General features: G+C 41.3%; 1 protein-coding gene across 1 annotated transcript in view; it reads left to right on the plus strand.

The window, feature by feature from the left end:
* Nucleotides 1–3,879: 3,879 nt before the first annotated feature.
* GCH1 (GTP cyclohydrolase 1) overlaps nt 3,880–25,813 on the plus strand; it is a 42,652-nt gene continuing 20,718 nt past the window's right edge. The window contains exon 1 of the mRNA XM_079121429.1: nt 3,880–5,464. Within this exon, the coding sequence (XP_078977555.1) occupies nt 5,122–5,464 (343 nt within the window). The 5' untranslated portion in view covers nt 3,880–5,121. The remainder of the gene's footprint in view (nt 5,465–25,813) is intronic.

The following is a 25,813-nucleotide window of genomic DNA, read 5'->3' on the forward strand; positions in this document are numbered from 1 at the left end:
TTCACATTCTCATCTATCCTTGTTACTATCAGTTGATTTGGATGTAGCCAACTTGATGGGTATGAGGTAGTACTCACTGTGATTTTGATTTGCATTTCCCCGGTGGCTAATGATGTTGAACATCTTTTTTATGTGCTTATTGACCTTGTGTATTTTTTTTTTTTTTTGCAGAAATATCTATCCATATCTTTGCCCATTTTTAAGTTAGGTTATCTGTTTTTATTTATGAGTTGTTAGAGCTCTGTTTTTTGTTTGTTTGTTTTTCTCTATTTTGTGGTGCTGGGTATCAAATCCAGGACCTCCCACACTCAAGATAAGTGCTCTACTACTGAACCACATCCCCAGCCCCAATAAGAGGGTTCCCCCCACCCCCAGTACTGGGGTTTGAACCCAGGGACACTTTACCACAGAGCTGCATTCCCAGCTTCAGCCCTTTTAATTTTTTATTTTGAGGCAGGGTGTTAGTAAGTTGCCCTGCCTGGCCTGGAACTAGCCATCCTCCTGCCTCAGCCTCCCAAGTGCCTGGAATCACCAGCATGTGCCACCTTACCCAGCTATTTCTCTCCATTTGATGGACTTAGTGAGACACTTGAGAATTCTATTGACTCCACAGTCCTGCTTCTGAGAGTCAGAGGTAGAATAAGGACACGTTCTTGTATACCTTTCTACCTTTCTCCAGAGTTGCCTCCAAACTTTGAATTTCAAATATAGAACTTCCATCAAGTTCACTTAAAGAAATTCGCTTGTTTCCAATTGCCATCACTGAACAGCTAATGTTAGCTAATCTGTTACCCTTGGCAAGTGACTGTATGACGTTGCTACAGCCTTGCCAGTCTTCTGACACTGTGTGTCTCTCTTATCTGTTTCTTGGTTATGCCACTGCCTTAGAAATGGAAACAATTTTTTAAAAAATTCCTTGACTTTTTGGCAGAAAGAAACTCCCCGGCTGGGTGCAACCTGAAGATGAGATTACCGGATTAGGAATATGATATTGTTATAATTCCTAGAAGCAAATGCTCTTAGTTTTACAATTGAACTTTTTGTGGGGGGGGGGGGGTACTGGGAATTGAACCCAGGGGTGCTCTACCACTGAAATACATCCCCAGTCCTTTTTAATATTTTATTATTATACTAATTATTATTATATTAAATATTATAATTATATTAATAATAATTATTATATTAATTATTATTATTATATTTTATTATTTATGGATTCTGGTACTGGGGATTGAACCCAGGGGAGCTCTACCACTGAGCTATATCCCCAGCCCTGTTAATTTTTTAATTTGGGACAGCGTCTGGCTAAGTTGCTGATGCCAGCCTCATACCTGCAATCCTCCTGCCTCCGACACTCGAGTTATTTGGGATTACAGGTGTGTGCCATCACACCTGGCATATAAAATTATTTGGTGCTCATAAATTCTTTAGTTTATGCCTCCTCTTCCTCTTGATGCTACTTAAAACTAACACTGCCAACTATCTACATTTTACTATACTAAACTGTTTATGTAATGTTGGTGATTTTAAACCTTCTTTGTATTACCTTTGGGCCTTTGCTGAAAGGTATTGCTGTTGCCAAATGAGGCCCATTTTGCCTGTCTTTCGGTATGCCATCACTGGAACGATGAGTTTTACAAAGAGATTTTTCACGAGGTGCCAGACATAAGACTGTGGGGGTCTGCAGTCTCAAAGCCACCTCTCTGAGGATGGGGTTTAGGAGTATTTATGGGATACAGAAACAGGGTGGTCTGAGGCATGGGGAAAGGTGATTGGTGGTAAGGAAAAATGAAGTAATCAGGGGTCTGCATGTGCCTAATCAAACTTCATTGGTTTGTCATAGGATGTATATTCAGAAAATGGTGGTGTTAATGTGCTCTGAGGGTGGAGTTGGGCCCTCTGACATCCAAGGTTACCCATCGGACACTTGAGCATGAAGGGTTGGTAGTTCGAGGTGGGTGGAGCTACATCTACCTTACTGAAAAGCAACTTAGGCAACTGTAGTCCTCATGATTTTTACACAGAGGGATATTACCCAGAGCAAATTAATGGCAGTATATTGCTTAGCTATGTGACATCTAAAATTGGTGACAAAAGAAGGCTACTAAAAGCAAGAGAAGCTAAAGGATTTATTGGATTTATTCAGGGTTTCCCTTGGTTTCATAGTCTCCGTTTTACAAGTAAATGTAATGGATCAGAGACTCTGTGCTAGGAATTGATGGCAAAAGTGTCGATGCCTCCGTGGCGGTATTTAAAAGAAAAGGATAATTTTTAGGTAAAAATTTCATTAGAAATCAGCTTTGGGGAATATGATATTAGTTAACATTTACAAATGGTTTTAAAGGAAGACAAAAGATGGTCACTAAAAAATTCTTATTGAAAACATCACCATTTAATTCCTCATTATGAACTTTTCTTGCTTGGTGTCTTTTTTTTTTTTTTCCATTTGTGAATGCAAGTCCATCCTTTGAAAATTGCCTCTAGCTATGCTTCTGTTTGAGACCCTGTAGTTAATTCTGATGGGGAGATATCAGTGGACAATGGACAGAGCAACCAGAGAGAAAAAATCCTGGGGGTGGGGGAGCAGACATACAACAAGAATTAGGAAAGTGACAAAAGACTTTTCAAGGAATGTTCACTTTTTTTTTTTTTTTTTTTTGGTGCTGGGGATTGAATCTAGGGCCTTGTGCTTGCAAGGCAAGCACTCTACCAACTGATCTATATCCCCATCCCACTGTTCATATTTCTTGATTTATGTAATTTGACATCTGAAGTATATAGGAATTCAATAACCATCTTTAAAAAAATTCACTGGGTTCAAACCCCAGCATCACCCAAAACAAGACAAAATAAAACAAAACAAAAAACCTCAAAGACAAGAGTATTTCATCTATTACATATATACAGTTATATTTGTATGTACTTTTATATTCATATTTAGACCTGTACAGTGCCAGGGATCAAACCCAGGGCCTGGTGAGTGCAAGGCAAGCACTCTGCATTTCCTCTGCTTTAGATTGAAGGTGCCTCTGAGGCCAGACAATGTTCATATTTCTTTCCTGATTGTTTGGAACAGGGCTATTCTTAGACAGACATCCAATAAATACATATTACAACTTACAACAACAGAGCTACTTTATTGGTATAGAATAATTACAGGGGCTTCTCTCCTGGTTTTTCTGATCCTAAACCTATTAATACTTCTTTACAAAAGAGTCAGAAAAACAGCATTTGACACTCTCTGAAGCAAATAATAAGATATTAATTTGACACATTTTAAAACTCACATTGGGCATTATGATATAATTCTTCAAATAAGCCAAAAGGTTCATTTTTTAATCTCAAAACAATCAAAGCAGATGTCACTGGTTAAGAGTCCATTCGATCAATAGCATTTCACAATTTGTACCAACATCTGGGTAATGAAGCTTTGCACGTCAGTTTAAATCGATGGAGTGCCAAATTTCTCAAATGCATTTCCACAAAATGCAAAGTTTATTGCTTTTTTTTTTTTTTTTTTTTTTGTGGGGGGGGGGGATGGTGGGTACTGGGAATTGAACCCTTGAGCCAGGGAAGCTTTATCACTGAACTACATCCCCAGTCCTTTTTATTTTGTATTTTGGGACATGGTTTCACTAAGCTGCTGAGGCTGGGCTTGAACTTGTGATCCTCCTTTCTTAGCCTTCCTGGTGGCTGGTATTACAGGTGTGGGTCACTGCAACCAGTTAAAAATGGGTTTTAAATGATAGCCCTAACCGTTCTTCATTTGTTTGGTATTTCCATAATCCCAGGGTGCTGGGGACTCAAACCCAGGCTGCCAGCATGAGAGGCAGGCACTCTACGAGATGGGCTACATGGCCTGCGCTCGTTCTTCATTTGTGAATTAATTTTTCTAGGTCAAAATTCTGACCCCCTAGAAATGTTACCACAAAAGGTTATCAAGCCAGAGGTAAGACAGTGGTAGATAGTTGATCATCAAATGGTAGGGATTCTTCACCTAAGGAACCATCTTGCAGTAGGTTGATTTAGGGGAGTTATAAAGGAGACAGACGATGGAAGATTAATGGGGGCCTTCTCACAGTTGGCGGTTTGTGGTCAAATGAGGCACCTCTGATCCTAAGCGCCTAGTTACAAGGTGTTTCTCAGTTTTGCAAATTTCAGGAACTTAAGAAGATTATTTCCTTGGGCTATTCTTGCAACTGATTAATTTGGCCACATGCAGTTTCTGACATTACATAGGGGATAGATTAGAGGGGGTTGTTACCCCCGGGCCCCTTGACTGAGCATCAAACTCATAGTAATGAAAAAAATACAGTTTTCTTGATCCTGGTGGAAGACAAAGGTCACATTGAAGTAAAACAGGGACGTGGTCTTGAGGTCTGGTATCTGTGCTTGACTTCAGGAATACTATCCTCGTAGCTACAGGGACTCACAAAGGGGCCACTTAGTGAGACACACGCCCTGACAGAGGTTTCTCGTATGGTGTCATGTGCGTTGGACAAGTTTAAAACTAACAAACAAGTGTGAAATACAATAGTTACCTTGTTTTAAAAGCACAAGAGTTGCTCATTTTATCACCAGCATATCTCGGTCTCTTCTCACTCAGGCAAGACCACCTGTTTGCTCATCCTTTACAGGGGAGGGGACCAGAGCACTTATAATACAGCGTCCTTTTTTCCCTAAGAAAAGTGAGGACGGACTTGGGACCCAGACGACGTCAACAGCTCCAAGACCCTGGATTCTTTCCGGACTCGGCTTTCCCACAGTAAGACCCGAGGGGTCCACTTGCTCCGCGGATTGCCTTGGGACAATGTTGGGCCACGGACTCTCTGGAGGGCCCACCCCAAGGGCAGGGCGAGGGGCCGCAGCGAGCGCCGTGACGCGAAACGGCCCGGGCCAATGGGAGCGCCCCGTGGCGCCGGCCAAGGCGCCGGGCCATAAAAAGGAGGCGCTGCCGGTCTGTCCAGCCGGCGGCGGCCCTGGACTCGAGCGTGACTCTGCCAGGTCGCCTACCTTCCTCAGGTGACTCGGGCCCCAGGTCATTGCCGGCGGCCACCTGCGAAGTTCAGCTGCAGCCCCGTGAGGCGCCCCGGGGTCTCTCCGAGCGGTAGCAGCGGGACCATGGAGAAGGGCCCGGTTCGGGCGCCGGCGGAGAAGCCGCGGGTAGCCAGGTGCACCAATGGATTTCCCGAGCGGGAACCGTCGCGGCCCGGGCCAAGCCTGCCGGCGGAGAAGTCCCCGCGGCCCGAGGCCAAAAGCCCCCAGCCCGCGGACGGCTGGAAGAGCGAAGGACCCCGCGGCGTGGAGGATAACGAGCTGAACCTCCCCAACCTGGCGGCCGCCTACTCGTCCATCCTGCGCTCGCTGGGCGAGGACCCCCAGCGGCAGGGGCTGCTCAAGACGCCCTTGAGGGCGGCCACGGCCATGCAGTTCTTCACCAAGGGCTACCAAGAGACCATCTCAGGTCAGTGCGCCCGCCGGCCGCGCCGGCGCTGGCTGCTGGGGCGTGCGGGGCGCGGGGGAGGTGGCTGCGGCGAAGCCCGCGCCGGCTCCAGGAAGTTTCCGGAGTTGCCTCACTCTGGGCGGAGGGAGCCCAGTGCTGTCACCTTCGAACCCCGCCCTCCGTGCTGGCCTGCTGCCCGGCCGAGGCGAGGATCCAGCGTGCGGCACATTTCAGGGGCCCAGGAGCGCAGTGGCCTCGCCTCCCAGAGACCCGCTGCAGCTGTGTTCGCGGGGTCCTCCCGTTCAGAGCTCGGAGGTGGGGGTTCCTGTGGGCGGAACCGCTGTCACCCCCGACTCCCCCGTGGGCGGGAATCTGCTGCTGCCCTTCTCACCTGAGCGTCCAGAAGCTGGTGTTTGAGGCATTAGCAGAACACAACTTGCGCTTGATGAGGATCGCCTACGCACTTGTTGGAAATGCCAGCTTCCTGGGTCGTTTCTTCTCTTGAGACCCTCCTGCCCCTTCTTTTTTGGTAGGTCTTGGGGTGAAGCCCTGGCTTCGTGTGCTTTGATCATCCCAGGTTCCTACCCCGCAAAATCAGGAACCTGCATTCTGACTACTTGCCAGGGGACTGAGGTCTTCAGAGAGTTGTAATTCTTTCATCCACCTCAAGTTCACTTTAGTGAACTTTCACTTTCCAAAAATTGGCACAGTTCTGAGAACAGGCTTCCCTGGAGTTTGAGGTGTGGGGTTTCTTGGGCTAGTTTTCTGCTGAAAACCTCCCTCCCTTTCCTTTAAAGAAAGCGATTCTCGGCTGATGCTCCGGAGTCCCCTCCCTCCAAGTCAGCTGGGTTGACCCAGTGTAGTCTGGTTGCCTATCCAGCTTTCAGCGGGGTGGGGGGGGGTAGGGGGGGTTAGCAGTCAGTGTGGGTAGGTGTGGAGGCAGGGTGAAGGGAAGTGGAATAATCCAGGAATGCCTGTTTATCAGGTGAGCAGTGTTGGTATTTATTTATTTTTAAAAATCTTCTGGTATCGTTGCCTGGGATCAGATTCGTTGTTCTTCAGTCCATGTCTTCTCTGCATATTGGTGACATTTATTTCTGTGAAGAAACCTTTGCCTTCATTGTTTCTCCTAGAAAAATAGTGCTTTCCCTGTTATTTTCCCGAAAGAGTATGGAGCAACTTGGAGAACACATCCTGGGAAGAACAAAGTTATTTTTGCCCAGTTTTCCACACCCCAAAGGAAGGGTGGGAAATCAAAGCATGAGAGGGGTGGGGTGCCAAGAGGAAATGATACTATATCCTAAAGCCAAGAAATGGACCTCTAATTCTGTGACCAGTTTCACTTTCTCATCTCTTAATGGCAAAAGTTTGGAGAGTTTCAAAATACAAAGGCTAAAGGATAATGGTTCTGTTTTCTGTGAGTTCAAGTTTTAGGAGGGGTTGATTGATAATATTCTGGGATATAATGAAGAAGGCCCTTTAGAGATCTTGCTCATTCTGTCTCTTGAGGACACAGGAGGAGGAGGAGGAGGTGTCTCCTCTACAGCCTTGGCAGGACAGTGGTCAGTAACCTAGCATGGGAGAGAGAGGCCACAGAGCTACCTAAGTGGACCACAGGTTTACCTGAGAAATAGCAACAACAGCAGCTTGTCTCAAAAGCCAAGATTCAGCTGAAGAGGAGTAAAGTTTCCAAAGTGCACTTTATTCTATATTCTTAGAAAACTGTTCTAATCAAGTGCTAATTTATCATTTAAAAAGTTCATGAACCTAGAAATAAGGCAGATTGCCACCTGAGGAAGAGGGAAGGATGGGAAGTGACTGCTTAATGGTTAATAGTCATGGGGCTTCCTTTTAGGTTGATAAAAATGTTCTAGGATGGTGATGGTTGTACAGTATTGCGAATCTACTGAACCATACACTTTAAAATTGCTAAAATTGAATAATTTTATGTATATTTTATTATAGTAAAAAAACTTCTGGATCTTTTTTAAGATAATTAATGGCTATTAATTGAATATCTTTAAATGGGCTCAGTGCTTTACGTAGATTGCCTTGGTTAATCCTTAACTTTGAGATGAACACTGTTCTCTTACTCTATGACAAGGAAACTGAGGCAGAGAGGTCAACAGATTACAAGTGGGAGGGCCAGGCAGCCTGATGGCTAAATTCCCTAAGTACTTATTTCCTTATGTTGCAACACAGTAAGATGAATCCATGCACCTTTATCTGCCAAATACTTCAATCTGGGTTACCAGCATTAAAAACAAACAAAGAAGCAAATGGTGGAGTAGAATGGGTAAGATCAATTTATCACATGCGATAAGATGTAGTACGGATAAAGGTTTTAGGGAAGTTACAGGTATGACTTGTGTGTGTGAGTGTGTGCATATGACTCCACCTGTAGAATGCATTTCTCACTGTGGGTTGCTGTCAAAAGTTTGAAAACTACTAGGAGATCATACTTCAGGATTTAATATTGATTTTTTTTTTAGAGATATGTAATTAAGAGGAGTGGAAAGGACAGCAAGGTTGACACTGAGCTTACAGGAATGAATCTGAAATGGTGGTTTTCCTTGTCTTGGACCAACCTGGGTGGGAGAGAGAAAGAAGAATACTGCTGGGAGAAGGGAGTGGCAGGAGGATGCATACCTTTGTCTGTAGAAAATACAGAAGAGAGAACTAGGGCAATCCTGCACAATCCTCAGTTTTTATTTCTTTTGGAGCATAAGTCAATGACTACTAGAGATTATTTTGAATAGGAATACTCCTTGAAACTCATTTCTAAGCTTGTGAACAGATATAGGACCTTATTTATTTTATATTCTGCATATTAATTTTTGGTTAATAGTGTTGACGTGTTAGAAAATATAAATTGGGCTGGGGTACGTGGTGTGCCTGTAATCCCTGTGACTTGTGAGACTGTGGCAGGAGAATTGCAAGTTTGAGGCCAGAATAACAACTTAGTGAGACCCTGACTCAAATTAAAAAATTAAAAAAGGACTGAGAATGTAGCTTATTGGTAAAGTGTCCCTGGGTTCAATCCCTAGTACCAAAAAAAATAAAACGTAGGTTGGCATTTCACATTCCCCAAGTTCTTTTTTTTCCCCTTCTTTTTGCAGTTCCCTCCTCTTGTGTGAATTGAGGCTAGTTTCCGATGCTCTGGGGAATTTGTCATCTTCCCTACACTGTAGCTTCTCTCGGTGACCCTGCCTGTTGACCTTCCGCCTACTTTCTAGTGTGTTCTCATGGAAGCATCTGTGGTCCCCCATGACAGGGCTGTGTCACAGTTGTACAATTCTCCTCGTTTCTGTTCACTTCTGGGCTGTTGCTTATAGGCAGAGTCGACACCAGCACCTCTCCAAGGAACTGGAGAATCTAGCACCATAGGCTGATCCTTGGACCAGCTTAGATCAACTCACCTTTTTCTGTTTCTGTCCCATTTCAGCATAGCCATATCCTATTTCTCTTATGTATTCAATTTTTATCTTGGTGAGTTCTTTCCTGTATGTCCACTCTTATTTTATTCAGAACCTGCACTGAATTGAAGTGTCCACTATTCCCTAAGGTCTTTGACCTTTATGCCCCTGTGGCTGACCCTTCAAATTCCCTGTCCTTTACAAGGTATAAAAAGGAACAACATTTTAGAGAGTTTTATCCACCAAATGTTGAAGGTACAACTCGTCTTATCAGTTGTGCCTCAGCCTCCCGAGCCACTGGGATTACAGGCCTGCGCCACCACGCCTGGCTCAGTTCTTCTTTTATGAGTTCATGGGACTACTCAAGAGTCTTGACTTTACCACATTTCTAGTGAAATTAGGTTTTAGCGTGTCTTATCCAGACTGCCATAAATGAGTTGACAGTGTCTTCAAATCTGGGAAGTGTGGACATCATCTAGCTTGAGGAGATGGCAGCAGAGGTGACTAACTCCTTGACTGCTTTCCCCGTTGGGGCGGGGGCCCAGGGAGCACAGCAGGCGTGCACAGTAAGTCAGGTCCCCACCTCAACCGTGTTCTCCAAGGATTATGCAAGGCAATTAGATACTTTGTTTATATAAGAATGAGTCTTAGCCACTTCATACTGAAATGTGATAGTCACAGAAGATTTTTCTTTTTGAATCACAAACCCCTCTCATTGATTAAACCAGGCTGCTATGCTGAACTAAAAATTGTAACAGCTTCCAGCATGTAAAGAGGGACATAAAGTCAAATAATTTACTATTCCCTCTTACATCTTTGGTGAAAGATGAGTTTATGTCCCAAGTTTTAAAGTATATTATAGAAAAGTTCATTTTATTAAGAGGTTTTGAATGTTCAGCTTGTTTAAATCTTGACTAATAATTTGTTTTTAATTAATTTTGTTAGTTGATGCTCATATGATTTAGTTCTATTTGTTGCTAGAAAGGACAATGTGAATAAAGAGGGAAAAATAACAGAGCAGTTGATATCTTACATGACTGGAATTTTCAAGTAATCTAAATGGATTAAAACTATTAAGAAGTTATCAAATTGGGAAGAAAAGCCAGTCCTAATAGTTTCTTTTAAAAATATGTTAAAAGAACAAATTAAAAAATATATTTTCTATACCTGGGCATGGTGGCACACACCTTGGATCCCAGGCTATTCTGGAAGCTGAGGCAGGAGGATCCAGAGTTTGAGCCCAGTTTGGGCAACTTAGTGAGACCCTGTCACAAAAATAAAAAGGACTGGGCATGTAGCTCAATGGTAGAGCACCAGTTCTCTGGTGCTCAGTCCCCAGTATTGAATATAAGTATAAATATATATTTAGATCTGTAAATAGGTTTTCTGTCAAGGGCGGGAAAGGCACTGTGCATAACTTTGACATACTGACCAAAGCCATTGAGTTGATACTTGTATTGGCTTCCGAGGGCTGCCATTATGAAATACCACAACTGGGGAGTGAAAATAACAGAAATAAAGTCTCATGGTCCCAGAGGCTAAAAGTCTGAAATCAAGGTGTCAGCAATACCTGCTCCCTCTGAACCCGTGGTGTGTTGTCCTTCCTTGCCTCCTTGCCTCTTCCCAGCCTCTGGTGGTGTGACCAGCAGTCTTTCATGTTCCTTAGTTTGCAGCTTCAACAGTCCACTCTCTACCTGTCAGTGTCCAAGTTTCTGTCTTCTTCTTCTTCTTCTTCTTTTTTTTTTTTTTTTTTTTCAAGTTTCTGTCTTCTAAGGACACCATTCCTGTTGGTTTAAGGATCCACTATATTTCAGTTTGCCTCATCATAAGTTTGATGATTACATCTGCAACAACACTGTTTCCAGTTAGGTTATGTTCTAAGGTATCTGGAGTTTATGACTTCAACATGTATTTTTTAAGGGGAAACTATTTAATCCATATGAGTACTAACTACTATTGTTCATAAGACTAACTGGGATTTTTACTACAATTTTATTTATTTATTTATTTATTTTGAGGTGCTGGAGATTGAACCCAGGGCCTTGTGCATACGAGGCAAGTACTCTACCAACTGAGCTATTAATCCCCAGCCCCTACAATTTTATTTTTTTAAAAAATTCATTGCACCAGGTGTGGTGGCACACACCTGTAATCCCAGTGGATTGGGAGACTGAAGTAGGAGGATGGAAAGTTCAAAGCTAGCCTCAGCAACTTAGGGAGGTGCTAAGCAACTCAGTGAGACCCTGACTCTAAATAAAATACACAAAAGTAGTTAAGTGCCTCCGAGTTTAATCTCCAGTACCCACTCCAAAAAAAAAAAAAAAAAAAAAAATTCATTGCAGGCACCGTTGTGCTAAGTGCTAGGAACACAGAATAAGCAAAGCTGAGTGTGGTTCCTGCCCTCATGGAACTCACAGCCTCTTGGAAAGAAAAGACATTGGAGAATCACAGAAGAGAGAAACGTGACAGTGAAAACACAGCTCAAGGAAAGCAGTTAGCAAAGAAAGTTGATCTGAGGTGGGATGTGGGTGGAGGAAGTGACTTGAGCTGACCGATATCTGAATAACAAACACTTCAGATGGCTTACCACTCATTGGACCCTGTCTGAGGCCTTGACATGTGTGACCTGGCTTGATCTTCACCCTAGCCCTATAGGGTAGGTGATATGATTTCCATTTTATAGATAAGGACGTTGAAGCCCAGGGAGAACTTACCCAGAATGGAATCTTGAGAGTAGCCATGCTGGGAGGGTGATAGAGAAAGAATTGTCACAATCTCTGACAGTGTCTTTAATTTATAACTAATGTTTTACAATTTGTTTGACTCTCCTCCTCTCTTTTTGTAGTCTGCTGCTTGCTGTGTCTAGCTCTAGAAACTTTTCCACACATTGCTGCCCCGCCCTGGTCCCAACACCTGCCCCATTTCCTGCACACTTCTGTCAGTCCAGTATTTGGTCAAATGGGACTGCAGTATTAAAATTTACCAGGAGAGAGCTGCTGCCTAATCTTTGGGTCCTAGGTTGAGTCTTGGATTGTATGAACAGTTCTTAATTCCTGATTATGTAACTGAGTATGTTCCCTACAATGATAAATTCTTTACTGAGTCTGTGGCAATTGGATTGGGGAATAATGTGGATTGAATTAACAGAGTATCTTTTATTAACTTGTTACATCAAGGTTGAGAGGACATTCATGTAGTAGAATTTTGTCTTCTTACAGCCTGGGTAGCAGTTCTTGTAGGCCTTTTTAGAGAAGAGGGGACTGTCTGTACTCATCTTTGAATTCCTAGCCAATTGCCCAGCACAGCTGGAGGGCTTGATGAATATTGGAATTAATTTCTTAAGGAAAGAGAGCCCTTCTTAACTTTTTTTTTTTTTTTTTTTTTTTTTGGCAGTGCTGGGGATTGAACCCAGAGCCTTGTGCTTGCAAGGCAAGCACTTTACCAACTGAGCTATATCCCCAGCCCCGTTCTTAACTCCCCCCCCCCCCCCGTTCTTAACTTTTTGACTCGTTTTGATTACAGTTTTTAAACACTTTATTGTAGAAATGTTCACATGTACCCCAGTAAGAAGAAGCTTCTGTGCACCGGTGTGCAGCCTCAGCTGTCAACATACACATAGGTCTGTCTTGCTCTGTCCTTCTTGCTTCACAGCCCTCCCTGAATGAATTATCTTAAAGCAAATTCCAGATATGTCATCTCATTGAAAAATACTTCAAGACATCTCTAAAACATAAGAACTTAAACTATAATATGTAATCATACTTGAACGACAGTTCCCCAACATCAAATGTCTAGCCAGTGTTTATATAGCTCGGATTGTCTCACAGGCATCTTTTTTATAAGCCAATTTGTTTGATCAGGATCCAAATAATTCTTACTCATTATTGGATAAGTCTCCTTAAGGTTCTTTTAATCTGTTACATTTTGCACTTCCATTTTAGTCCCTCATGCTTTGTGGTTGAACAAACAGGGCCATTTGTCCTGTAGAATTTCCCACATGCTAGGTTTTGCCCTGTAAAATAAAATTAGTTTTCATAAATGGCAGATATTGGAGCTGTATGGCCCATATGGAAAAAATAAAACCACAATTTTTTTCTAAAAATTTGAGGGTAAAAATGAACACTGGCTAGATAATGAACTCAATGTCTGACAATAATTAGTTTTAAAACTGTATGTCCGGGGGCTGGGGATATGGCTCAGTTGGTAGAGTGCTTGCCTCGCAAGCTCAAGGCCCTGGGTTCAATCCCCAGCACCGCAAAAAAAAAAAAAAAAAAAAAGTGTAAAATCGTTTGTCCAAAATAAAACCGTAAGAGAACCAGGTTTATTTATCATTTTTTCTAGGTTTTGCATATTTTTTTCTCATGATTTAGTTTAGCATGTACCTTTTGCCCCTGTATTGCTAATACTCTGGTAGTTAGATTTTGAGACCCTCATGCTCCCAACCCTTAAATTTAGTTAAGAATACTTCACAGGTGGTAGCCTGTGCTTCTGTCTGGAGACAGATAAATGTCTAGTTGTCTATCTTTTTTTTTTTTTTTTTTTTGTAACCCATAGGTGCTTAACCACTGAGCCACTCCCCCAGCCCTTTTTTATATTTTATTTTATATTATTATTTTTTATTTAAAATTTACTTATTTTTTTATTAAAATTTTGTTTTATTTTTACAGACTGCATTTTGATCCATTATACACAAATGGGATACAACTTTTCATTTCTATGGTTGTACAGAATGTAGATTCACACCATTCATGTAACCATACATTTACATAGGGTAATACTATCCCTTTTTTATATTTTTAAAGACAGGGTCTCACTGCCTTGCTTAGGGCCTCCCTAAATTGCTGAGGTTGGCTGTGAACTTGAGATCCTTCTGCCTCAGCCTACTAAATTGCCGGGATTACAGGCATGCGCCACTGTGATTGGCAATTTTTCACTTTTTGTAGGAGGTTTGTGAATATTTTATGGTAGTAAATGATAAAAATACTTATCTATGTATATTTTATACATTCATGGTATACTTAATTTTTTTCTTAGATTTTTTTTCAATATTTCTAGGCTACCTGGCTTGTCTTTTTTTCCACATTGTCCCAAATCTCCAAAAACAAACAAATCCATGTATAAGTGGACCCATACAACTCCAACGCATGTTGTTCAAGGGTCAGCAGTACTTTAAAATTTTTGATTTCTGAAGTATGTACATGAAGTATGTGTATTTTCAAAGTAGATTAAAAATATTGTGACAAAGTTACTGCAAATGTAGGAGTAAAAGGGATACAACTTTTCTAATGATGAGCTAAACTCTCACAGTAGTGCAGTATGTATTGCTGAAAACCTTTATCCGGAAATCAGAGAAAAATAGAATGTGTATACAATTATGTGCCTCATGACAACCATTCAGTCAACCCTGGTGTGGCAGTGATCCCACAAAATTATAAGGAAGCTGGAAAATTCCTGTTGCCTAGTGACCTTATTGTCATTTTAACATTATAGTGCAGTGCATTACCCGTGAGTTTGTGGTGATATTGGTGTAAACAAGCCTGCTGTGCTGCCAGTTGTATAATTGCAGCACATATAATTATGTATGGTGCACAATACTCCGTTAATAGACCACTATGTTACGGTCTTGTATACTTACTATATTAAACTTTTTGTCATTATTTTAGTGTACTCCTTCTACTTATTAAAAAAGTTTGCTATAAAGTAGTATGCCAGTTAAAATTAAATGATGTTTTCAAAGCAATTAAATTTATTTAGTTTATTTGCTGTGCTGGGGATGGAATCCAGGGCCTTGGGCATGCTAGGCAGGGCTCTACCGCTGAGCCACACCCCCCCACCCTTATCTTAAATTTATTCAAGGTTAGCCTTGAAGGCATTAGGACTACCACCTTTTTCTAATGTTTTAAAAGTGCCTTCTGGTCATACATAATCAGCCCTTCTAATAAATTTTACCTGAATACGTGTTGCTATTTGGTCTAAGACTCTAAACTTAATTATGCCTTCCCATTAATCCCTTGGTTAATCGTGCTCTGAAGTCCTGACTCTTATACCACCTGAGTCTCTAGAATCTGACTGCATTGTCTCTCACCTGATTATAGTGATCACTTAACTAGTTACCTTGCCTCCTAGCTTGTCCTGCTCCAGTCTGCCTACGCCAAAGTGATTTTTGTAAAACCCAATAAGTTTCTTCCTTTTGAAAACACTTGACTGATACTCTGCTGTCTTTCCTCACCAGGGCTGGGAGGTTTTGTTGTGTTTGCCTGTTGCCTATGTGTTTTCTTGTCTTCCCCACTATTTCCCCACCTAAGACAGTATAGTATTTTACTTTAGTTTCATTTATACACTATTGTTGAGACCTGGGCAAAGGCCTACTTGAGGCTGTTCTTCTGCAGTGTTTGGTCCATCTCGTTTGTTTGCCTAGTTTTTTTTTTTAAACCTTTCTAGTGTGGGTTGCAAACCATGAGGAGCCCCTGCCCACCTCCATTTATTGACAACTGTTTCCTAATCTAAAGTTCTTTGGAGAAGCACCCAGGGAGTTGACTGTTGCTGAGTTGCTGAGTTCTGGGCTGAATTCTTTTGAGGTTTGGTTAGTCCAAATGTTTCAACCTTCCAAGAGCATATGACTCTTGCTGGGAAGCATGATTTTTTTAAAAAAATTGGTACATTTTAATTATACAAAATAGGTTTCAATGTGGCATATTCATAATTGCATACAACATTCTTTTATTATATCCATCCCCCTACATGATGTATTATATGTCATCTGTATTTATTTTGATTTGTTTTAAGTAGGAATCAAAGCCATTAATATCATCCCAAACAGGAAAGCTCTCACTAAGATAGATTAAAATGCATTTATATCTATGTAGTTTATGGACTGTGTTAAGATGTTTGTTAACAATGATGAAGGGCTGTACATGCTGCAGTTCAATGGAAAGGCTGTTAACTCAGTGAGGACTGTCTCCTAGTTTAAGGCAGATCTGCTGTAGGTCATACCTCTCTAACTGACCACCAGCCTTCAAAATGTAAGAGCTCCCATTAATGCATGGGTATCTATGGAGGTGTGCCACTCTTGATCCCCCATCAGAAATAATCAGCCTCTCAGCTGCAGGAGTTTACTGCCAGCCTCCAGCTGTTAGGGCCTTCTGTGGAGGTCTTCTTTACCCCATGCTATTTTTCTTTCTTGTTACTGTCTCTTTCTTCCCTTCTATTCCTTTTCCAATGCAATTAGCTTACCTTGGAAGGGTGGGGCCCTTTACAAGTGAGATACAAATTATTCAGCTTCACAGTGTTTTGGAAATTCTGCTCATTGATACAATCCTAACATCTGTGGTGTTTCTGAAACTGGTGTTTTAGTATGTCAACAAAAATTGATCCTGCTGTAATGGGAAGAACTAGCCTGGGCAAGTCATAGCATCCCTGCTAATTAGTTTATTGTTTGTTTATTTATTTGTTAATTTAGGTACTGGGATTGAACCCAGTGGTGGTCTGCCACTGAGCTGCATCCCCTAACTCTTTTTATTTTGTAGAGACAGGCTTTCATTAAGTTGCTCAGGCTGGGCTCAAACTTGGGATCCTCCTGCCTAGCTTCCTGAGTAGGTGGGATTACCAGGGTGTGCCATCATGCCCAGATCCCTGCTAACTAGTTTATGATTCTAGACAAGTTATTCCGGTCTGCTGTGCAGGGAGAGGTAGTTAGATTGGTTATTGAATTGTTATCCTGAGGTTTCTGCAGCTTCTCAGTATCATCTCATTGCTCACTCCATTGATTCCCCACTGCTGATAGGGGAACCAGGAAGCACCTCAAGATCCTTTCAATGCTAGGGGTGTGTGTTATAGTTTGGATATGGGGTGTTCCCCCAAAACTCTAGCTAATGCAGAGGTATTCAGAGGTGAAATGATTGCATTATAGGAACTGTAATTGAATCAGTTCCTCCTAATTTGAATAGACTGACTGGGTGGTAACTGTAGGTACATAGGGCATTGCTGGAAGAGACAGGTCACTGGGAGCATGCCCTGGAAGGGTACATCTTTCCTATGCCCCCTTCTCCCTCTCTCTCTGCTTTCTTCTTTTCTTTTCTTTTTTTGTGGGCGGGGCACCAGGGATTGAACTCAGGGGCACTGAACCACTGAGCCACATCCCCAGTTCTATTTTGTATTTTATTTAGAAACATGGTCTCACTGAGTTGCTTAGCATTTTGCTTTTGCTGAGGCTGACAATCCTCCTGCCTCAGCCTCCCAAGCCGTTGGGATTAAGAGGCACGTACCACCATGCCCAGCTCTCTCTGCTCCCTGACACCACTGTGAACTAAGCAGCCTTCCTCTGCTGGGGCTCTTTCCCCCATGATATGCTGCCTCACCTTGGACCCAGAGCAGTGGAGTTGGCCATGTATGGACTGAGACCTTTGAAGTGGTAAGCCCCAAATAAACTTTTCCTCGTACAAGTGGTTGTTGAGTATTTTGGTCATAGCAACACAAAATCTGACTAAAACAATGTGGTGTTCTCTTGAAACATGCATACTTAATAATTTCTATGGTAACAGATCTCTCTTTTCTTGTGATGCAGAGGATTTGAAAAGGTTCCTCATCTGTGTGTTCTTCATGATCTGTGAACTTGTAACCCATAGCCCCTTTGAATAGATTAAGTCTTTAAGGACTCTGTACCCTTGACAGAAGCGTTGGGGTTTCTTCTACCAGGGAATAACTAGTTGCTAGTTTTACTAACACTTAAGATTTTAGTTTGTTGGGTTGGAGTTGTAGCTCAGTGGTAGAGCACTTGCCTAGCATATGTGAGGCACTGGGTTTGATCCTTAGCACTGCATAAAAATAAGTAAAAATAAAGGTATTATGTCCATCTACAATAAAAAAATAAAAATGATTTTAGTTTGTTAACAAGGGCTTCATATCAACTAGAAAAGCAGTTGCTAAGTTAGTTGAGGGAACAGTTGAAACAAGAAAACTAATATTCAGGATCATGCTTTCTAAAGTTTTATTCTTAACTTTTATTATATAAGATTTCCAGACACAAAAGGAGACAAAATTATATAGTGGTATCTCGGCATCTCCATACCTACCTCCTAAATTCAAAAATAGCTTTCTGCAATGTTTGCATATTCTATTTTTTTTTTTTACTGATAATAACTCAAAGACCTGTATTAAGAGGTAAACTATCAGGCCATGGTGGTGTCACATATCTGTAATCTTAGTGACTGGGAAAACTGAAGCAGGAGTATTGCAAGTTTGAGACTCGCCTGGAAAACTTAGCAAGACCCTGTCTGAAAATATAAAGGACTGGGGAAGTACCTCAGTGATAGAGTACTCTTGGGTTCAATCCACGCCCCCCACCAAAAAAAAAAAAAAAAAAAAATAAAAGAAGTAGTGTAATATCACCCTGAAAATAGTTTCCTTCTTAACCACTACTCCATCCTTATTAAAATTAACTATTCATTCCCTCATATCATCCAATTCCTACTCTATATCCACATTTCTCCATTGGTCCCAAACAGCTTTTACTAATGTTTTTTTTTTTTTTTAAACTGGGAACCACTAGAGGCCCACACGTTTACATCTAATTAGGTTTTAGAGGAGAACTGTTCCCACGCCCCTACCCCATGACACTGCCTTACAAAGATGTTCATTGTCCTACAAGATCACCTTTGTGATTTGATCATTGTTTTTCCTGTTTTTATTTAACTTGTTTCTCTATTTCCCATCTTCTTGGAAAATGGAATTTAGGTCTAGAGACATGATTAAATTCAGGTAAGATTTTTTAGAAGGAATGCTGTATACTTCATATGATTGTTTTTCTAGGATAAATTTCTCTAGAGAAGTTCCTTTAAAAAAAAAAAAAGCCTTTTTATTAGTTTGAAGATTTAATGGGATTCTTCTTTTCCTTGAAACTGTTCCAGTTTGATTTTAAAAAGTAAAGGTCAAGGTAGCATTAAATTACTGATTTTTCTTTTTCCTCATAGAAACCAAATAAGTAGTTGATAAAACAGAATTTTGTGACTAATGCACACTAACTCTGAGCTCCAGCAGTCTCTGGGTATTAGGTTTGCTCTTTCTGATCTGCTCTCTTGAGCTGACAGGTTTTTGACCCTGTCTTCTTCAACTTCATAACTTATTTTATTTTATTTTATTTTATTTTATAGTACTGCAGATTGAACCCGAGGGTACCTCTGAGCCACATCCTCAGCCCTTTTTATTTTTTAATTTTGGACACGGTCTTACTATTGCTGAGGCTGGTCTCAAACTTGGGATTCTCTTGCCTCAGGCTCCTGAGTCACTGGGATTACAGGATGCGCCATCATGCCTGACTACTTTTCTTTTTAAAAATTAGATTTGCTCTTTTCATTTTCTTTGCTATCATTGGCCCTAGGCTTTGTAGCCTCATGGTTGACTATCAGCTGCAGAAACACCCCAATTCAGAGGTTCTGCCTTTGGGTTCTCCCTATTCAGTCCATACATACTTCTAGTAGGTCAGAGTGGACTTAGGTGGCTTAAGATCAGGGCTTTGGTCCAGAGTCAGAAGAAGAGGGCAGAAGTCAGCTCTTGTTCGTTGACTAGTTGACTAACTAGTTGGTTCTTCTTTAGTATTTAATGTTTAGTTTTCTTTCTTTCCTCTTTCATTCATTCATTCACAGGATCTTGCTGTGTTGTTCAGGTTGGCTTCAAACTCCTGGGCTCAAGTGATACTTCTGCCTTAGCCTCCTGAGTAACTGGGATTACAGAAATGTACCACCACACCCTGCAGCCTCCTGAAATCTGAGATCTTTAATACAGCCCTAGTTTGCCCTCTCATCCCACAAGTTTCTTTTCGGCGAAGTATTACTTTTATAGGTTAACTTTTAGTCATTCTCCAAATATTCTTACGCCCAGACCTCTTATTTTGTCAGATCTCAAATTTCTTGAGATCATGGTTTGATATATTTGCATCTAGCTCAGGAACTGTGCAAACTTGATCATGTTACATTTGAAATGGATTTGAAGTGAGTCGGCTGTAAAATCTGACTGGTGACTCTAGTGGCTTATTTTTCTAGGATGGGGCACAGTATTTTGACATGAGTTGCTCCTTCCTGCCCCTTTCACAGGAGTGTGTGGTCCTTCCTGCTTCAGGTAAAGTTGGCTACAGTTTTATCTTTATCCTCCTGCCTTGTCCCTGCTCTCCCCTAGCCCTTCCAGCTTCCCTAGAGCTTGTTCAACTTCTCTTCAGAGATGCACAGAACTCACAGTGTCTATGGGAATTGTCACCCTCTGACTTGGTGACTGCAAGGAGGGTTCATGGTGAGAAATTGCCCCGAGTTCAGCTTTTGGGAAATAGCAAAGTAGGCCTGGCAGTGGGATGGTTTTTCCGACCTCAAAAATCCTGTGCTTCCATCCCAACTGATCATCAAAATTTCTTGGGTTTTTAAAAAACATAATCCTGCATTCTTACCCACACACAGTGAATCTGATTTTCTTGTGGTGTCTTGGGAAGCTTTATTTTCCAAAGGTCTGTGTGATTGGCCATATTGGGAACTGCTGTTCCAAAGGATAGTCCCTATTCTATAATCATTTGTCACTAATGATGGTGGCTTGCACACTCTGCTGGTCCCTTCTTGGATAGGATTGTAGTTGGTTCCGTAATGCCTACTTTAAGAAATCCCCTGGCATTAGTGAACACAGCGTGGTAAGGGATGAGCCTGCTAGAGGCTTTTTAAAGCAAATGGATAGTTTATCAGATTGGTGTGTTCTTTCTTTAGAACTGCTGTGAACCAGACCTTGTTATCACCATCTGTTTTGTAAATTCCATTTTTGGCTTAACAGCTGGATTGTGAAAGTATACAAAATTATCCAATTAAAAAACTAAATTTGGCAAGTATGTGCCTTTTTTTTTAATGACTCCTTGAATACACTTTGTTTTCTTAGGCAGCTTCTAATGCTCTAATCATGATCTACCAGAAATATTCAGAGTAGTTAACTGAGACTAGAGTGAGAGTTCTTTAGCTTAGATAATTTTGAGAGTTAATAATATACAGGATTGGCAGCCTTCAGTTTTATCCAAGAATAAATCTAAGTAGTTTAAAACAAGTGCTTTTTCCCTACCTTAGTACAGAAAGCCTCTGGCTCCTGGGAGGTCCATCTCCAGGCTGACCAGCAGAGCAGGAGCGTAACTATTAAAGTTTGGCATTTATTTTCAGTACCCCCAGAGTTATGCAAACTAGGAACCCAGGAACCATGTTAGGCTCCTCCAAACCCATTCTCTTATCTGTGAAGTCATTGAAACCCAGCTCACACAATCTGTATGAATCTTGCACTAGAACATGGATCTCTGGATTCTTTTTAATTTATTCCTTCTACTTCACCATTCTGCAGCTAGAACCACTGTACATGTCAGGTTCCTCTAAGACCACTTAAATAATTGAGTGTGGGTAGAGAGATTATGTGCTTATCTTCTTATTTCAGGATATCTTGAAATAAACTACAATGAACATTCTTACTGTGATCAGGGACATTGTTACTGAGCAAGATACCGTCATATGTGGAAACTAGATCCCTCTCCAATAGAGGGGCTCATGACGGGTGGCAGAGAAGATGGGACTAGTTCACCAGTACTGTATTTGTTGAGTGAAAGCATGCATATTAGTACTCTTTTGAGGGCACCAAAGGGCATCTGTTTCGATTGCCTTTCTTTTAATAGCTTAAGAGAAACATGAGTTTATTTCAGTCAAGGACAATAGGAATGAAAATTTCCAAAATAACCAGACTTTTACTTTCTTTGCAATATACTGGATCCTTCCTGCTGACAGATTTGCAGTTTATGAAATAACTTCATGGAGCGTATCAAAGCTGTGTGGCAGCTCTGCCTTCTCTGGCAGATGGTGTGACCACTTGTCTACCGTTCTCTTAGTTTTCACTACCGTATCAGTGTGTGGAATGTTTGGGTTCATGCTTATTTTGGCCCAGTTTTACAAATGTTAGCTCTGTCTTTTAAGTGTAAGAAGCTGTGAGTATTGGTGGATCTAACAGGAAGTGCGCTGTCATGAGGGAAGCAAAAGCAGGAACGGTGATTTTCTTCTCTCTTCAAATTTGTTTTGACATTGCTTTTTTTGCAGAACAAATTTTTCAAACAGGAGACAGAAAGCAAAACATTTTGATGCCCAAGAGTTGAAGTCTTGAAATTGCAGAGCATGATTTAGGGAGTTTTTCTTCAATTTGTTTATTTTTTATTTTATTTTTTGCCAAAATCAACGGTTCTCGCCCAAATTGACTATAGATTTTTGAAAGTGGTGAAAGGTACATAGGTAACTGAAGCATAGAGCTTGCATGGCAAATCTTCATTCTTGCTGCATTTTCTGGATGACTACACAGATAAGGTACAGGACTTTCCTTATTCCGTAGGCCCAGACAACTCTGTTGAACCTGGTGTCATTGTGCCTATCTGGGGTCCCCATCACCTTCATGCCAAATTTCTGAATCTCTGAGGATCTGAAGGGTGTGCTCTCTCTGTGTGTGTGTGTGTGTGTTCCTAGGGTTTGAGCCCAGGGGTGCTTTACCACTGAGCTGTGTCCCTAGCTCTGTAGTTTTAATTTTGAGTCAGGGTCTCACTAGGTTGCTGAACCTAACCTCGAACTTGGGATCCTCCTGCCTCAGTGTCCTGAGTTGCTGTGATTGTAGATGTGTGCCACCATCCTTGGCTTGAGGGACGTGTTTTTTAATTTCAATGTTGGACAGTGCTAGAGATTACGCGTGGTAGGCAAGTGTTCTATCACTGACCTGCACTCCCAGCCCCAGGGGACATGCTTTTAGAAACCCACTCCATGGATGTATTTATGACTGTCGCTGGCATGGTCCTTCTTCTCACTACCCTTCTTTTATGGCAGCCATTCTGCAAGGTCCAAGTTGGAAAAACGAGAGTGCAGGGGATTTGGGGGAGGGTTTTGAAGGCATTTGCAGCGCTGCAGGAAGCAGGCAGGTATTTACCCTCTTTACACCCCATCTATTACCCTCAAGCTCCAAGGTATCCTCAGCTTATTTTTTCTTTTTAAGTGGGGAAGAAAGAAGCACAAGTATATATGTAAACACCACAAAAAAAAAAAAAGAAACTATATTAATAAAGTGTCCCAAATAGGTAAGACAAAAGTATGAAGAACTAGTTTGATCAGAATGCATTCAATTTCTTCTTTTCTTCCTTCCTTCCTTCCTTCCTTCCTTCCTTCCTTCCTTCCTTCCTTCCTTCCTTCCTTCCTTCCTTCCTTCCTTCCTTCCTTCCTTCCTTTCCTTGCTTGGAATTGAACCTAGGGCCTTCTGTATGCTAGGCAAGCAGTCTACCATTGAGCTACATTCCCAACGCTGCATCCAAAATCTGAACAAATCTTAATATTTACTGTAATTGCTTTTAAAAAATAAAGATAATGCTTTTTGTTTCTGGAACCTTTAAATTCTGGTCACAGAGGTAACCACTGTCTTAAATTTGGTCTTTTACTTTTATGTCTATTATGCTTTCATTTTATATGTAATATATCCACAAGCAGCACGCAGCAGTGTTTTTCCTTGATTCAGATGAATCATGCTCTACATATCCTTCTGCTTCACGTCTTTTCCATTAAACATTATTTCAGGAATTTATAAATGCAGCTCAGATTTACTCTTTTCCGTTGCTGGATTGCATTTTATTGGATGACTTTACCCAAGCTGTGTAATCATTCCGCTGATTGACATTTTTCTCCATCTTTGCTCTTTACCGATAAGGCTGCAGTGAGAATTCTTATGTTCACTTGGTCACATGAATTTTCTTCGGAGTCCCTTTATTTTAAAATCTGTTTTAAGGAGTTGAATCACTGGGTAAAAATGCATATGTTAATTGGATAGATACAAGAGATCTATATTTAATTCCAGCTTTGTGCATGATGGTAACAGCTTTGTGCAGACTACTCCAAAGCCTTTAGATACAATAAGTACCCCTGACAGCTTATAACCCAGTGGGGTTGGGAGACATGAGCACAAATGACCATGGGCTAAGAGGCACAAGGAAATGAAAGCTGTATGCTGGTAGGGACGACTCTGATATTAGCTTGTACTAGGAGCATTTGGGACTGTGATTCACACCTTTCTCCACTAAATCAAGATAGGCATATCTTTCTTAGTTCCTTCAGCTGATTTAATTCCAGCCAGAAGCAAAAGAGGCCTCATGGCCTAGGTCCCCCCGTTTCTGACTCATTCTTTCTTAATTCTAAAACCAGTAAGGAGTCACTGTTATTTCTTTCCTGACTTTTAGGATGGATGTACTCAGTGTTGCAAGTCATCTTCTATTGTCTTTGAATGCTGCTCTTCCAGCAAGATGGCTTCCTCAGAGATTTCTGATTTTTGGTGCTGATCACCAAATATCCTGGACAATGCTAATTCTTATACCATCCAGTATAAACAAAAACATTAAAAAAAAAAAAAACAAAAACCCAAACTCCATTGGATAGAAGTTTCCTTTTAGGGGAACCTTTCCCAGAAATCCCCTCTTTTCTTCTTCACTTTTCCTTTCTTCCTGGCAGAAACAGGAAGACTTACATATAAATATGTGTCTATATATTTGAGTGGGAGCATTTGGGAGATGTGAAGATTCAGTGTAGCATCATAAAACTTGGACTGCTTTAAATGGCAACTCTCAGAGTGTGGTTCCCAGACCAGCAGCACTAGTATCTTCTGGGAACTTGTTAGAAATGCAGATTCTCAGGCCCACCAGCCCTGCTGAAAGAGAGGCTCTGGGTGAGAGGCCAGTGATTTGTTTTAACGCACCCACTTGAAAAGTCTGAGAAGCCCTGCTTAAGAGGTGCTTAGACATAGTCACACCGTGGGCCTGTCTAACTGCACTTTTCAGGAAGGAGCCCTTGCAGATTAAATCCCTGAGGGATGGTGCTCAGCAGTGCTATTTGTTGCCATTGCTTAGTCATTAGGCATGCAGAAGGTGTACTTTAAGACTGACGTTGTGTGGTGGCCTTATAAACAAACCTGTAACTTTTTGAGGCTGCTTTGGTCTCCTTGGTGGTTATAACCAACAGTAGGAAATAGAATGTCGTAAATCTCGTTTCCAGGGTTACCTTCTTGCTGCTGATAACAGGCAGGAAATTAAAACAATCTGTGATAGTGTTTTGTTCTTATTATCCACAGATGGTAGCTTTCAGATATGTTGGAGCAAAACACAAGTAAATATAGCTGGGAAACTTCATTATTAAAGAAAAATGATTTCGCTAGGTCAAGTTTACAGCCTACATTTATTTTAATGAAATGGGATATAGGCAACGTGTTAGTATTTCATTACCATACAAAGAATTAAGCCATATGAGGCTATGTTTTTTCTTTTTGGTATCATGTATTTGAGTATGTAAACATTTACATGAGTTCAAAGACGAACAGCAGATTATACTCAGAGATGTCTCATTTCCACCCATATCTCTTCTCTCCTTTCTCTTAGTCCTTTGAGGTAATCATTTTTAATAGCTTTTTCACTTATCCTTGCAGTGGTTTGTGTGTGTGTGTGGGGGGGGGGCTACTGGGGTGTATGTGTGTGCGTGTTGGGGGGCTAATGGGGATTGAACCCAGGGTGCTCTGTCACTTAGCTACATCCCCAACCCTGTTTTTTTTTTTTTTTAATTTGAGACCGGGTCTCTCTGAGTTGCTAAGGCTGGCCTCAAACTTGGGATCCTTCTGCTTTAGCCTCCCAAGTGTCTGGGATTACGGGTGTGCACCACTGTGCCTGGCCCCAGTGTTTCTTTTTGCAGATGAACACTTATGTGTGTATATGTTTATAACTCCCTTTTCTACTTCACTTCACACAAAAGGTCACATACCATACCACAATTTACAAAATCATTCTAAAATTATACCTTAATAAAGGTATACCTAACCTTAAGTAACATTCCCCAGCTCTGCATGTACAAGGTGAGGTTTTTTTTTTTTTTTGCGGTACTGGGGATCGAACTCAGGG

The sequence above is a fragment of the Sciurus vulgaris genome (assembly GCF_902686455.1).
Source record: "Sciurus vulgaris genome assembly, chromosome: 2".
In the NCBI taxonomy this organism is placed as follows: Eukaryota; Metazoa; Chordata; class Mammalia; order Rodentia; family Sciuridae; genus Sciurus; species Sciurus vulgaris.